General features: G+C 36.3%; 1 protein-coding gene across 12 annotated transcripts in view; it reads left to right on the forward strand.

Moving 5' to 3' along the window:
• The window catches only part of CHD9 (chromodomain helicase DNA binding protein 9), a 232,292-nt gene that overhangs the window by 200,133 nt on the left and 16,133 nt on the right, over positions 1 to 16,026 (forward strand). For 9 of the 12 annotated variants that reach the window (XM_023636982.2, XM_023636978.2, XM_023636977.2 and 6 more), the window contains 8 exons: positions 426 to 483; positions 3,633 to 3,675; positions 4,824 to 5,043; positions 6,617 to 6,819; positions 10,009 to 10,917; positions 11,918 to 12,081; positions 12,850 to 13,122; positions 13,865 to 14,033. In XM_023636982.2, the coding sequence (XP_023492750.1) occupies positions 426 to 483; positions 3,633 to 3,675; positions 4,824 to 5,043; positions 6,617 to 6,819; positions 10,009 to 10,917; positions 11,918 to 12,081; positions 12,850 to 13,122; positions 13,865 to 14,033 (2,039 nt within the window). The remainder of the gene's footprint in view (positions 1 to 425; positions 484 to 3,632; positions 3,676 to 4,823; positions 5,044 to 6,616; positions 6,820 to 10,008; positions 10,918 to 11,917; positions 12,082 to 12,849; positions 13,123 to 13,864; positions 14,034 to 16,026) is intronic. The other 3 variants (XM_070262935.1, XM_023636987.2, XM_070262937.1) reach the window with 1 other exon arrangement.

A 16,026-nucleotide genomic window follows, 5' to 3' on the forward strand; every position in this document is an offset into this window, starting at 1 on the left:
TTCCATTCTTAATGGTCATGGCCATTAAGGCCATAGAATTCTAGGGGCATAAGAAGAAAGAAGAAAGCTAAGAATATTACAATTGAAGAGAAATATGATGTTGTTCATTATACATGTAATAAGGCCTTTATTATCTTTCTTTTCTTACCAAAAGAGAAAAATAAGAGACTATGTTACGTTAATAATACCACATTTAAAAGTGAACTTGGGAATAAATGTAAATTAGAACTAGGTTTTTTTTGACTTACCATGTAACAGCCTTCATGCTGTGGCTTTGGCTCCTCTGGCTAGAGAACAGAGACTTCAGTTCAGAGACCTTTAAAACAAACTAAAAAGTCTTTCCAACCAGACTCCATTTGTTTGTCCTGTCAAGAGAAATTTTAAGTCCGGTACAATAATTACAGCATTTGTTGATATTTTAACAGGGATGTGGAAGATCCAGAATACAAACCTGCCCCAGCTATCTTTAAAGATGATATAGAGGTATGCTTTGGGTCATATTTTAAAATCCTCAATCCTAGTTATTCCATGATTTCTTTTATTTGCTTTTTCTTTTGTGTGTTTTTCCTTCACATGTTTTTCATTATACATAATTCTTCTGTTCTTCAGAAGATTATCTAAGTTAGTGATCAGCTTAGGTTGGCAGACATCACAAGTAATCATGCAGAATTTGCCCAATTTCCCCTTCTAGACAAGCTGGAGGCTGATTTGGACATGTGGATGAAATGGGGCCTGCCCGCATGCCGTACTGCTAGGCACTAAGAAACACGGTGTCCAAGGGCAAAATCCCGTGATAACTTAGATACTAACGGTATACAGCAACAGATAGAAACGATACCTGCATAAAGAGTTTTGAAATAGAGGATGGTGCCTGGAGGAATTATGACCTGCTTAAAGCAGAGTTCTAAGTACTCTGTTTATATTAAGTCAAAAAGAAGAAGAGTTGGGTTGAAATACAGAAAATAATCTGTGGAGTGGGGGAACTGATGACTTTTCAGACAGGATTTGCTGGTCTTGATAGCCACGGGACTTGGATTTTAATGCCTATATGAGGACAAGATGAGCGTAGGCCCAGGTGTGGCAGTGAGAACTCAAATCCTGTATAAAGTCAGAGCTGTCTCTGACAATCAGCACAAGGAGACAACAAGGACATTTCTCTCAGCGTGGACTTGGTATGGGAAAAATTGTCTCCCCTGAGAATTCACAGCCTTAGGCCTGCCTTTCCTTGAGTTTGTGGTTTGATTCTTTTACTTTGTCTGCATGGTCCAGGAACCCTCAAGCCAAAAATGTAATATAAACAGGGGTCCCAGGCTAGTAATACTGATGAGGTACCTGATAGAAACAAAAAGAAAAAAAACTGTGAAAGAAACAACTTCAATCCAGACTATACTTGAGTCCTGAAGATAAAGCCCACCATAAAATGAGGTCGAAATCCTAAAATTTAAAATATATGGGGAATGATTCACCATGAGTGAATGTTAGTACATGCAGCTAAGAACAAGGTTAGACATCTAAGAATTTCTGATAATAGGGCTATTGAAATAGAAAATAAATAAATTTTTCAATGACTGAAGAAAGAACCAGGATCAAAAGAAGGATATGATTTTAAAAGACTAGGGACATATGAAAAAGAATTATATGTAACTTTAGAATTAGAAAATTCAGTCATTGAAATTTAAAACTCAACAAACACATTTAACATTCTGCTGGAGAAGCAGATTAGATACAGCTCATGAGAAAAGAAATAATTTAGAAGATAGACATGAGGAAATTATCCATAATGTAGCATAATGAATCAGTTTGAGCCAATCAAGATAGAAAACCACATAGTAAATTGAACAGGGAAAGTTTAATGTGAAGAATTATTGGGGGCCAGCCCAGTGGCACAGCAGTTAAGTTGGCACATTCCACTTTGATGGCCTGGGGTTCACCAGTTTGGATCCTGGTTGCGGACCTATGCACCGCTTGTCAAGCCATGCTGTGGCAGCAGTCCCACATATAAAGTAGAGGAAGATGGGCATGGATGTTAGCTCAGGGCCAGTCTTCCTCAGCAAAAAAAGAGGAGGATTGGCAGCAGATGTTAGCTCAGGGCTAATCTTCCTCAAAAAGAAAAAAGAAAGAAAAAGAATTATTGCCTATAATAAGAGGATTGAAGTAATGAGAGATTGGCCAGTAAGAAGGAAAGAGAACTCTAAAGAATATGGGCATAACCTCTGCTCCTAGGGCTGACGGAGAGCACCCAAGGAAGAGTCCCACCCCCAGCAGGGCTGAGATCCTGACCTTTTGGGGAGGGCATGGCCGTAGCTCACTGGATGGCAGAAAAGTTGCTGTGCTGCCACACTGGTACAGCTTCCTGGAAATCCAACCTCTGGAACTTGCTGGAAATCTGCCCTTTAGGGGTGCCAAGGAAGTTTTCCCTGGGGAAGTGTCTCACTGGAGACACTGTTACTAAATCACACAAGGGAGAGGTTGCCAGGGAAAGCTGCTGGCCCAGCAGGTGCTAAAGAAGCTGCTTGAACTGCAGGAGCTGGCACTTGGGAAGCTACATGTGCTGTGGGAGCTGAACAAGGAAGAAGCTTACTGAAGCAGGAAGTAAAACCGCTTTCCTCCTACAGTGTCTCTCAGGCTCCCATCACTTACAAAGCTTGACATCATTACTGGCCGGCTAGGAAAAAATGTTTAAAGAGCCCAGATCTGTTTTCTCAGAGCTGGCAAAAGAGACGGTAAATTTAGAGCTGAGAGCCAATAAATCAATAGCTAGCACAATGAAAATATGAAACACTTCTAAGAGACAAAGAGGATAGCATGATAATATCTGGCAAATGTCTAATAGGTATTCTAGAAGGAAAGACTAGAGAGCATAAGGCAGAAGCCCTATTTTAAGAAATATCAGATTTTATGAAAGATAGGAATCCTCAGATTCAAAAACTAAAGTGAATCTTGACAGGATAAATAAAACTAAATCTACTCCAAGAAATATCCTGCGAAAACTACAGATACCCCAGACAAAGAGAAGATGTAAAAGTAACCAAATAAAAAAAGACCTACCTTCAAAAGAATGATGGTAATTCTAACTTTAAGCTTTTCTAAAACAACAATAGAAACTAGTAGTCATTGAGACAAAATCACCAAGGTTATGAACGTATTAAGTTTACTGTAATGTTGGGATACCTAATTGGAGATGATCTGTTGACAGATAAAAATTAGATATACACCACAAGCAAACTGTTTGAGGCTGAGAAATAAAAGATTTGCAGATTATCTAATGGTCAAATATGAGAATGAATGAATGATCTGAGAGTTGGTATATAGAATGAAAAAAAAAGCAGTTAACAATAAAACCTAGGGCATATTTACAGTTAGAGAAAGGATGGAGGAAAAGAAATTAGCCTAAAAGTAATCATAGAAAAGGAAATAATTTTAGTAAATAATGACTGGTCTGATTGTCAAAAGCAATAAAGAGGCGTGAAAGGTAAGAATTGAGAGCAAGGAAGTGAAATTTTATTTTTGCTAAATTAATCATTAAAAGTCCTATTGCAGAAAAGTTCTCTATTATAAAGAAGTTTGATTCTCCTTTCTTATCTATGTCATGATCCAGTTACCCTGTTAAAATTTCTATTTTCTTTTGAAAGGATGATGTTTCCTCACCAGGAGATCTTGTAATAGCAGATGGAGGTAAATTGCACTTGTCTTTATTTAGTATTATTTTAAATTTATGTCTTCATGATACCGTGAGATCAATAAACTAATACACTTTTGTAGTGTTTCAAATGTATATGAGATTTTTATAGAAGACACCCAGAATCATTATAGGACATACTAGTTGATTGGGAGTTTAACACTATTTTCAGTTGTTTCAAATCTTTATGCAGTGACTCCTTTTTTATAGAATAGAAGCTTTGATGATTTCATGGCTTGATTATTAAACTTACATGTGAGATTTCATCATTATAGTGTTGATTCAATAGTCCATTCAACAACTTCTTAATTCCACGTGCACATTAGAACCATTCTTTATCACTCAGTTTCTACAAAACTTTTCTGTTCAGGATCTTGCTTCTACTTCTTTCTGATACCAAATAGAAATAGACTGTCGCTAGAGTACGCTCATTCCCAGCTGGCACCCAAGGGGAATAGTGCCTCACGCCCTGGTGGTTCAACTGGAACAAAGGAGTAGTTTTTGCGGAGCATGAATGATCTGCTTGATTATGGTGTATATACTTATAATATTACACTCTGGAAGTAGGGAATTAGATCCTGTACTTTATTGGGTGAATAAAAACTTAAAAGTTACAGCATTGTCATATTGAATTTTTTAAATGTATGTTTCTCCTTAATGACTTTTAAAATGTTTTGATTCTAATTAAATTGAGATAAATTTAATACAGAAAGCTTCAGTTAGAAAAGTGTAGTATTCAACTTCTCATGGTTTCAGTTTGACTTTTAATTTAAGTTAAGACATTGAGTATTTGCCAACCAGTAACATATATTAGACCTGGAAATGCAAGACTTGTATTTTCTGTGCAAGTCAAGTTCTCTTTAAATAGATAACATGGTGGTTCTTTAGTCTGCTGTGACCTACTTCCTGTGAGCTACTCTTAAAGTTTGTTGTAATGTTTTTAGGGCTGTAGTTATAAAAAAACTTTTTTATAGTGAGAGATTTTTGTTTTTCACATAACCAGATTGAAAGAAAAAGATTTTTTAAGTAGGGAGGTTGTGCTGCTTTGGTAAGCTTCATTACAGTATCTGTCTAGTTTTGTTTGTTTTGCTTTTGTTTTTTAGTGTTTTTTTTTCTTAATTGACTTGAGTTTCTTTAAATGTAGATGGTCAACTGATGGAGGGTGATAAAATTTATTGGCCTACTCAGTCAGCTTTAACCACACGTTTGAGGCGTCTCATCACAGCATATCAGCGTACTAATAAAAACAGACAAATCCAGCAGCTACAACCTACTTTCTCAGTGCCTGCCAGTGTAATGCAGCCTCTGTATGAAGAAGCCACTCTTAATCCTAAAATGGCAGCCAAGATAGAAAGACAGCAGAGGTAAGACAATAGCACTAAATTTTTAATATATAATATCTAAATATAGTCGTTCATTCTGAAGGCTGTTAGGGTGTGATTATTTCACTTTATGAAAAACATATAGGTAGAGAAGTTGGTCAAAACAAAGTGCTTAATGGACATCTATACATGCTCGCACACATATATACACAAATATGGTAAAACTAATAAAGATGATTGCATTTTATAGTTATTACACATACTTTATATTTAATCATTCTTTTGTCATGTTCATGAACAGTGAGGTATGAAAAAACATGAATGTGCAGAGCAAACTCAAAAGTTAAATTATCAAACATCTTTAAATTACATGAAATAAATTCCATTCTATCTTATTTTACATTTTGACATTGATGAGATATAAGAAGGTATGAAAGACCAGTCCATCCATGCTTTCTACAGAGAATAAACCCTTGGAACTACCATGTGAAAGGGCAACAAATAGTAGTGGAGCTTCTTGCAAGAGACCTTGTGAAGAAGACAGGCAAGCTTCTCTCATCACATAAGCTTTCTCTTCTTAAAAAGGAGGGAATACGTGGAAAAGAATAGGAGTGTTTAGCAATAACCTGGCCTCCCTGTTAAACCTGGGTCCTTAGATGTTCTCTGGAAGATAAAATCATTGTTCTCGTTTCATTTACAGCACATTTGTTGTAACCAGAATTTACTGAGTCTGAAACTTCAGACTAACTATCCTACACATAATCTTCAAACCTCTGTAAATAGGGTTCACTGAAACAGATAACTGTTTTAGTTATCTATCGTTGGATAACAACCCATCCCAAAACATAGTGACTTAAAACATCAGTTTTTTGTTTCTCATGATTCTGTGGCTTGCCCGAGTAGCTCTCCTGCCTCCTGTGGTGTTGACTGGAGTGCTGAGATGGGTGGAAGGTCCAAAGGGTCCTTACTCATATGGCTGGCAGTTGCTGCTGGCTGCCAACTGGGAGCTCAGATTCTAAGAGGAAGCATTCCAAGTAGCAAAGGCAGAAGTTGCAGATTTCTTAAGGCCCAGCCTCAGCAGTAAAAATGTCACTTTTGTCTCCTACTCTTGGTCAGAAAAGTCACAGGGCCAACCAAGATTTAAGGGAAAGGGAAATAGGTGGCACCTCTCAATAGGAAGACTGGCAAAGAATTAATGACCATCTCTAATCTACCACATACATTTTCCTTCAGTCTGTCAGATATGGATTAATCTTCCTAAAATACTTTAGGTTGCTATAATGCATAAAACTACAAAATACTACCTTATGCTATAAATATGTTTGAAATGTTTTATCTTTATTCTAAAGGAAGGGTTATCATATCATATAATCTTATATCCCATGCATGTTTTCTCACATAATTAATATGCAAAAAACTATTATTATGAAGGAAAAGAAGCGTGGTTGGATGGATGAGTCTACTAGCATTTTAAAATTTATTTACAAAACAATAACACTGGATTTAATCCTTTAAAGTGTTAGGTTAAATGTTTATTATAGTCATTATATTCAACATTAGTAAATATTTTTTTCAATGACCAATGTATCTTTTTCTTTAATCTGATTTGAAATAGATGGACAAGAAGAGAAGAAGCTGATTTTTATAGGGTTGTGTCTACATTTGGAGTAGTATTTGATCCTGACAGAGGCCAGTTTGATTGGACAAAATTTAGAGCTATGGCTAGGCTACATAAGAAAACTGATGATAGTTTGGAGAAATACTTGTATGCTTTCATGTCCATGTGTCGGAGGGTTTGTCGTCTTCCTTCCAAGGAAGGTATGTATAAAATTTCTTTTTTTCCTTGTTCTGATCAAAAAGCAAAACCACTAAAATTCAGAAATCTCCAACTTTTATTTCAATACTATCTAATTCAACACGTCAGCACTTTTTCAGAATTGTAAATAAACTGCTTAAAGATCCGCTGTTTCTTAATCCTCCTATTAAAATGAGATCTAAAGAGACTAAAGGTACCCACTGAGTTTTGAGGAAACAGCCAGTGTTTTTATTTAGTGTTAGATTTATGATTGGGGCAGGTAGAAGATAAAGGATAACTTTTGGTAAATGAAACTAAGCTGTATTTTCAGTCCAGCTTAAAGGAACTGCACTAGAGGGCTGGTTTACACGAATAATATTGCAAGGAATGAGGTCTCCACTCAAAAGACATTTCACAGAGTTTTAGTGGGAAAACAATCACGGAGTGCCTTCAAAAAAAGACAACAATCAGAGGTGCTAATGCTCAGCTAAGGAGCTGTTCTGGGATGAATGTCATTGTTCTCGAAGCCCAGAGAAATAGCTCCTCCTGTCAGCAGTCCCTCTCAGTAGTGCTGTTGGAAGCAGCCGTCTCCATTCTTTACTGAATATGGTTTCTGACTGCTAACCCCAGTGGCTTCCTATGGTTCCTATGGCTTTACTATGGTTTCATAGTAAAAATGTCAGTGGTTTATAAAAGGACTTAAATTTCATGTAGGTTTGTTTCCTGTTTTTAATTTTATTTCCTAACAGATTTGTCAGTCCACTGAATAGGGTAGTGAGTCGCTTGATTACTCAAATACCAGATAATTCAGAGTAGATTTTAGTCTACTTTAAGGTCTATTGTAAGACCGTAAATGGATTTAAAAAGACAGATAAAGCTAAGTATTTTGTCTTCTATTATTTATGGTTACCGAGAGGCCCTCTTTTTTTCCTTAATTCTCATCAGCAATATAAAGTTATGTGAATAAACTCATCACTTTTTTTTTTTTTTAAAGGTATACTTTTTGGTGAGGAAGCTTGGCCCTGAGCTAACAGTACATAGTTGTATATCCTAGTTGTAAGTCCTTCCAGTTCTTCTATGTGGGATGCTGCCTCAGCATGGCTTGATGAGCAGTGTGTAGGTCAGCGGCCAGGATCTGAACTGCTGAATCCCAGGCCACTGAAGCAGAGCACGCAAGCTTAACCACTGTGCCTCTGGGCCGGCCCCAATTCATCACTTTTGAATCCAGTTTTAAAAGAAAAGGGAAAGGGTTAGTTACTAAATAATGATTGAAAAGGTAGCGTTTCCTTGTTAGAAATGTGAGTGAGGTTTTACTTAGATCAGAGTTTCCCAAACGGGATTCCTCAGTTCTTAGCACCCTTAATGTCTCAGTAATTTTTCATAGTACTTGAGGTCAAAAGTTCTGTTTAATGAATAATGAGGTTCAAACAACTTAATAAGTATTTATGTCCTAACAATCTGGTAATTGTTTGAAAACATAACATACACTGAAAGAAAAATAATACTTCTATTTCTTTCTAAAATACCCAGTTACTTACTAATGGGATGTGTGCATCTGTTGGGCACGCCTCAAATCTTGGAAGTAGAATGGATACTCTCTTATTTCTTGTTCTATGTTAATTTTGCATGGTCCTTGATTTTTTTTAACTTTTTATTTTGAACTACTCTTCAACTTTCAGAAAAGTTGTAAAAACTGAACAAGGAGTTTCCATATAACCCACACTCTGCCTCCTTAGAGTTAAAATCTTAATGATTAAAATCCTTACATGTTAAAATCTTACATGATTAATTATAGTATAATTATCAGCCCGGGACATTAACTTTCGTACAATACCGTTAACTAAACTAAATATCTATTCAAATCTTACCAGTTTTTCCACTGATGTCTTTTTTTGTTCCTGGCTCCCACATTGTGTTTGGTTGTTCTTTCTCCTTAGCCTCCTGCAGTCTGTAACAGATCCTCAGTTTTTCTCTTGTTTTTAACGACCTTGAAAAGTATTGATCAGTTATTTTGCCATAAACCCCTCAGTTTGGATTTGTCTTGCGTTTCACATCATTGGACTAAGGTTATGCATTTTTAGCAGGAGTACCATAGAAATGAAGATGTGTCCTTCTCAGAACATAATATCATGGGATTCATGATGTCAGTATGTCTTAGTACTGATGCTGTTACCCTTGATTGCTTGTTTTAAGTGATTTGTGCTGCGTTTCTCTAGTGTAAAATTGCTCTTTTCCCCTCTAGTCAACAAGTATCTTGAAGAGATACTTGGAGACCATACAAATCCTGTTTTTCCTCAAACATTCACCCATTGATTTTAGTATCCCTCAGATCTTCCAGCAGTTTTTATTGTGGAATTCTACTGCAAGGAAGAACTGTTCCTTCTTCCTAGTCTACTTCATCAATTATTTGTTCATGTCAATATGAACTAGTGGATATTTATTCTGTAGGTCATAATCCTATACTATCATTATTCATTTTGATGTTCTTATTGTTCTGAATTTAGCCATTAGGAGCTCCTTCAGGTGGTCCCTGCATTATTTCAACAAGCTCTGGTCTTTTTGAGCTCTTCCCAGCTACCAGTATCTCTGCTTGCAAAGCTAGGCCTCCACCAAAAGGAATATAGCATGGTCTTAAGTTGAAAGTGAACTCTCTCAAGCTAGTAGTTCATACAGTGTTTGACAAATATCACTGTGTTTTCCTCAATTTTTTGTTTGTTGTTGTTATTGTAAGGAAGATTGACCCTGAGTTAACATCTGTTGCCATTCTTCCTCTCTTTTATATGTGGGACGCCGCCATGGCATGGCTTGATGAGCAGTATATAGTCCACACCCAGGATCTGAACCTGCATACCCTAGGCTGCTGAAGCAGAGTGCAGGAAGTTAACCACTACACCACCGGGCTGGCCCCAATTTCCCTCAAATTTTATGAAAGGCTTTGGTGTACTTGTGAGTTCACTGCAATGCCCTGAGTTACCTCGGTGCAGTTAGGGACATGTGGGCCTATGTTTGTTTCTGGGGCATTATTTAACAGTTTACTTTGTGTTTATAAGTGAGTTTGAGTAAGTGTTTTTCTCGTTAAAAATATTAAAAGGAAATTCTGGAAACTATACAATGATACTGAGTTAGAGGTACATTTTAGAACTTACATTATTTGTTTAAAATCTATAATGAAGTATTTTGAGGTTACTATTTTTGTTATTGTTTTAATGTAGAATTCGTGGATCCAAATATTTTTATCCAGCCAATCACAGAAGAACGTGCTTCTAGGACTTTGTATCGCATTGAACTTCTAAGGAAAGTACGGGAGCAGGCCCTCCGACATCCACAATTGTTTGAACGCTTGAAGCTTTGCCATCCAAATCCAGACTTACCTGTCTGGTGGGAGTGTGGCCCTCATGATAGGGACTTGCTTATTGGAGCTGCTAAACATGGGGTGAGCCGAACAGACTATCACATTCTTCGTGATCCTGAACTCTCATTTATGGCAGCTCAAAGGAACTACAGTCAAAGTAAGATGGCTCATTCAAGGACTTCTACCCCACTTTTACAGCAATATCAAGTAGCACTTTCTGCTTCTCCTCTTACCTCTCTACCTAGGCTCCTAGATGCAAAAGGTATTGTTCTAGAGGATGTGAAAGTTAAAAGTGAAAACCTTAAAGAGGAGCCTCAGTCTTCTGAAGAAGAATCTATGTCTTCTGAGGAAACCAGGACACTAATAAAGTCTGAGCCTGTAAGTCCAAAGAATGGAATTTTACCACAGGCTACTGGAAACCAGAAATCTGGTGGAAAAGGTGAAGCAGACAGACGCATGGTTGCAGCCAGAACAGAACCCCTAACTCCCAACCCAGCTTCTAAGAAACAGCGAGTCCACAAAAGAGGATCGGAGTCTAGTTCTGATTCTGACTCCGATTCTGAGAGGTCGTCCTGTTCTTCCAGATCCTCTTCTTCCTCGTCTTCCTCCTCGTCTTGTTCCCACTCTCGATCAGGCTCTAGTTCTTCTTCGTCCTCCTCTTGTTCTTCAGCATCATCTTCGTCTTCATCCTCGTCCTCCTCCTCCTCATCCTCCTCTTCATCTTCATCAGAAGAAAGTGACAGTGAAGAAGAGGAAGTCCAAAAGCGAGGTATATGCATAAAATACTTTTGCTATTTTAAGACATTTCAAGTGAAAATGAAAAGGATTGATTCAAATAACTTAAGTATGTTTAACATTGTTAGCTAAAATTTTATATGTACAGATTTTCTTAGAGAAGCACTATTGAAAAGGAAACTAGAATTACTGGTATACACTCCCTGTTCAGTATTCAAGGAATTGCAAAATGGATTAGTCAAACAGGAATTAGAGATTTTACATGTAATTTTATTTCTTTGTGATTGCCTTAAATTTAGTATTATATTTTCCTGGAACAAGTTGATCAGTGAACAAACAAAGATAATATTTTGTAACAGCCACCAGGATTCTTAGATTAAGCAATCAGACCAACAAGAGTATCATAAGCCCTACTTGGCAGCTGCCTAATCAGAAAGACATAGGAACTGCAGCTTATCAGTAGAGTAGTATTAAATAGTCCTCTTCTGCAGGTGTCCTTGCAGCAGTCCAGCAGTTCACGTGCAAGGAAATGAGTATCAAGTGGGTGCAGGAGCCACTCTAGCTGAAAGAGCCTGATACCCCACAGGAGCCAGAATCTCCTGTAGCAGCTCCTTAGGCATAACTTTCAGGGTTGCCACAATGGACATCTCTGAGCAGAGATGAGGGTCCCCTGAGAGAATTACAGTATCCCCAACAGGTATTTATGGTCCTCCCAGTCCAGATGCAGTCTATCAATCAGTTTATCTGTTTCCAGGGAAATAGCGTGAACTGAGGGTCAAATTTTCATGGAGAAAGGGACGTTTTGTTAACCCTTTGTTCTCAAACTCCTTGATGCCATTTATTTTGCTTTTATGCTAATTTTAAAAATAATGAGTACTTTGTTGTAGTCTAGGTAAATTTTTTCCCTTTTTTACCATTTGTTTTTACTTCTTACTTTTGCATTTTCAAATATATCTGAATAATTGTATGAGATTTGAAAAGTGTATGTAAATTGTTTTATGTAGTCTTTTTTATACAGTGATAATTGTTTTTAGGAGAAGGTACCCCTCACAGGAAAGCCTATGATGAAGAAAGTGTTGCATCACTGAGCACTACCCAGGATGAGACCCAGGATAGTTTCCAGATGAACAATGGGACACCAGAGTCTGCTTATATCTTACAAGGTGGATACATGTTGGCAGCTTCCTATTGGCCAAAGGTAAATGAATAATTTCTTGCTGGAATAGATCATTTTGTGGGTATTTTTTATATTGCTTTAATGATAGATATTCTTGTTATGTAGAAAAATAGGTCACTATAAAATGTAGGATGATATTTTGGTTGTTAGCATTAAAAGTATCCATTATTACTGTCAAGTAAATTATTAAATGTAAAAATTAAATGTATATGTTTCCCAACATAACCTTAGAATGTTCAGAATAAAAGATAATGAATGCTTGCATTCACAGACAATATTCAAGTACTTTTTATGAAATAAGTGCTTTCAACTATGTCTCCTTGCAGAAATTTACCATAATCAATTGTGACCTAGGAAAAAAGTTCACTTAAGTACATGTACATTCAGTGGTAGAAGTTCAGATTGGATTAATAGAATTCTTCCAGTGCGTGACTAGACTAGTACAAGAGTACTTACCTTTAGGAGTGAGGTTGGGAAATGGAGGAGTGGAGAACTCTCTACTCTTTTATACACTTCTGAGTTGTTTGAATTTTTTACAAGGAACCTGTACCACTATACTAAGTATAAAAACAAAGGAATAGGAAAATATCTTTATAATACTTTTTAACTTTACCAATGGAATTTATACTGGAATAACTTCTTACAGAATTGTAATATCTGTGTGAGAATATGAATGCATCCCAGTCACACGTATGTTGTACCAGGGTTAAATCCATCAAGGCTCTGAGCCATTTGATCTCCAGAGCTCTAATTAATAAAGTTGTCCTTTGACATCGTATTCTTTTCCAGGATCGTGTGATGATCAACCGGTTGGACAGTATTTGTCAAACGGTTCTGAAAGGGAAGTGGCCTTCAGTTAAAAGAAGTTATGATGCCAACACAGTGGCTTCTTTCTATACCACAAAACTGCTGGACAGCCCTGGTGCAGCTACAGAATATAGCGAGCCCAGTGTGCCCACTCCTCCAGGTGCCGGTGTTAAAGAAGAACATGATCAGTCGCCACAGATGTCAAAGGTGAAGAAGCATGTACGAGAAAAGGAGTTTACAGTGAAAATCAAAGACGTATGTTTATTTTTATTGCCCTAGGACCTGATTGCGATTGCGGTGCGCAGCATGCTTTTCCTGCAAATGGCTGCCTGCTCTTACTCTTACTTCCTTCACATACTTGTTTTCTGGTATTTGGATTGTTTTCTTTTTGATATCTAGGTTATTAAACTTGAATATTCTACTAGAGGGATCATCATTAAATGTGTTTCTCTACCTATACTTCTGAAAATAGTCCTTCTGCTGATCAAGATGCTTTCATAAACAGTCTGACAATTTCTAATTGTTTTGGTTCTTTTATATAGTATTTAAATGGTATGTCACTGCACTTTCTGTTTTAAACATTTAACATGCGCTATTATCAGTAACATTTCATTTTTCAGTATGATTTTTGAAGCTAAATTGATTACTTGGTATCTACAACATGGGTAATATCCTGTAAAATGTGGCACGAATAATGTATGTAGAGACGTATGTCTGAAGCTGAAAGTGTTATAATGTACTAGTCACATGGAAAACTTTGTTTTGCTCAGAAAAGTGTATAGTACCTGGATTTTTTTTTTCATTTAAGATAGAAATTTTAATATTCATTATAGAAATCAGTTACATGTTTTCTTCAGTTGATTTATGAACAAGAAGAGAACCTGATTAATGTTTCAGGGTTTTTAATTCAGTTTTTCTAAGTAAAAAATTTCTCTTGGTATCATGTGGTGAGATTTTTTTAATTGTTTCTTTCTTAATAATGGTGTTTGTTGAACAGGAAGGTGGTTTGAAGTTGACGTTTCAGAAGCAAGGAGCTGCTCAGAAAAGACCATTCGACAGTGAAGACGGTGCTCCGGGGCAGCAGCAGTACCTCACGAGGCTCCGGGAGCTTCAGAGCGCATCCGAGACCAGCCTCGCCAGCTTTCCAAAATCTCTGCCAGTATCAGGTGAATATGCTAATAGTAATTGCCTTACCAGGAAATATTCCCTGTCATTTCCAAATTCTTTTATTTACTCTTGTAAATAAATAAAAATTCATTTGTTCTTAAGTGTTGGGACCTCTCTTAAGTCTGTAAAGTAATCAGTATAATTTTAAATATAAATAAATACTTAATTTTTAATATAACATTTTAAAGCGTAGAGGATAGTTTAGTTTGAGGGGCTTGAATATTTGGGTAGAAATTTCATTTTCTCAAGTAACTTTATACAGACAAAAGTTGAAACAGCATTTCAATATGAAAGCATACTGTGAATTTAAAGACAAACACCTAAGTCACAAATTAATGGTGATTGGTAGAGGAAGTTAAAATGAGAAGTTTTAGAAAGACTTTAGAGATTGCATAGTCCAGGCGTCTATAGGATATAGGAATTGTTTATGACTAATCTTGGAAAGATAGTCTTTCATTGTAATGGAATACTTGTAGGAACAAGATTGTTACTACCTTAAACAAACCTTTTTATTATTCAGTGGCTCTAATTATCACAAAATTCCTTGTTATTTGGAAGCAAATTTTCCCCGCAATTGGCTCTTCTCAGTGATTAAGTTCTATATTTAAAGTCATCACAGAATTAACCTATTCCTGTCTACATGATAATCTTAACATTTTAAAAGCAATGATTATATCTCCCCTTGAGATTATCTGTATTTCTTCTAACCTTTTGACAATTTGGATCAACAAGTGTTTATTAAATACCGAATTGGTGCCATGTGTTACGTGCTTTATTTGTCTTGGTCTAGTTCTACTTTAATTTGTCTGTGTCCCTCTTAAATATGGTGTCAAGAATTGAGAATTTTACTCAAGATCAACAGTCTCAATGTGTGGACCACAGCATACTAATCTTAAAAAATGCAGGTTTTCAAATATGGCAGATGAATGATTGAATTTCCTTTATACCTTCCCTTTGCATAAGGCTAAGGACTCTATTCAGTATTCTACGAAATCTAGTTGCCATGCAATACTTGGAAACGTTTCAAAACTCCTAGTGCGCACATGTGTGTATGTGCACTTTGTGTGGAATTTCTATAATTTGAGAAAATGATGCTTTATTTTAAGTGTTAAATTGACTGCTATTTTCAATTGCTGCTATTACCACTTTTTAATTATAAATTATAATTAAATTATAAATTGATGAGAGTTATTAGCTTCACTTTGGTCTCATGGATTCATTAACCATTCAGTGTAATTCTCCAATTATTGGATTTTCAGACATGTATGAATTTCAGTTAAAATATGAATCAGCCATACTTCTGTTACTATTACTGAAGTATAAGTCCCCCAAATTGTGCTTTACAATGACGGTGTTGTTATCAAGGGGCTCTTTTTCTCACAAGGAAATGGGAACAGATGGGGAAAGATAAGCTGTGGGCTTTTTTGCCCAGCCTAAGTAGAGTTTAATAATACCACTACTCGTGCCCTGATAACCTCACTATAAAATGGGATTGATTCTTCTACTATCTGGACAACTCTTGCAGCTAAAGATAGTACAACCTTTGCCTTTGAGCAATTCTTTGGTAAAGAATACTGTTTTTAATAGTATCTGTAGTAATTGTAACACTAATTTGCAGCTGTACAAAATATCAAAAAGTCTCAAACATTAAAACTAGATGCAATTATTATCTAAGCATTCTATCTCATCCATCTTAATAATTGCAAATGTGAAATCTAGATCTGTCTCCCTACATGACTCTTAGGAAATCAGTTAACATTTTTGAGCCACTTTTCTTGTTTGTGAAATGAGGTTATGGAGGAGGAGAGACGTAGCATGTTGAGTGGATTAAATAGGATATGTAAAGTGGCTAATATGGAGCTTGGCACATAATTAGATGCTAAACAGATGTTAAAATTTGGTACTCACAGGTTTTAGAGTTATATGCTGAACAAATGCTATTACTATGATTCTTAATATTCCAAAGCCTAGGCCCTTTTTATGTTTATGTGG

The sequence above is a fragment of the Equus caballus genome, chromosome 3 (assembly GCF_041296265.1).
Source record: "Equus caballus isolate H_3958 breed thoroughbred chromosome 3, TB-T2T, whole genome shotgun sequence".
NCBI lineage: Eukaryota > Metazoa > Chordata > Mammalia > Perissodactyla > Equidae > Equus > Equus caballus.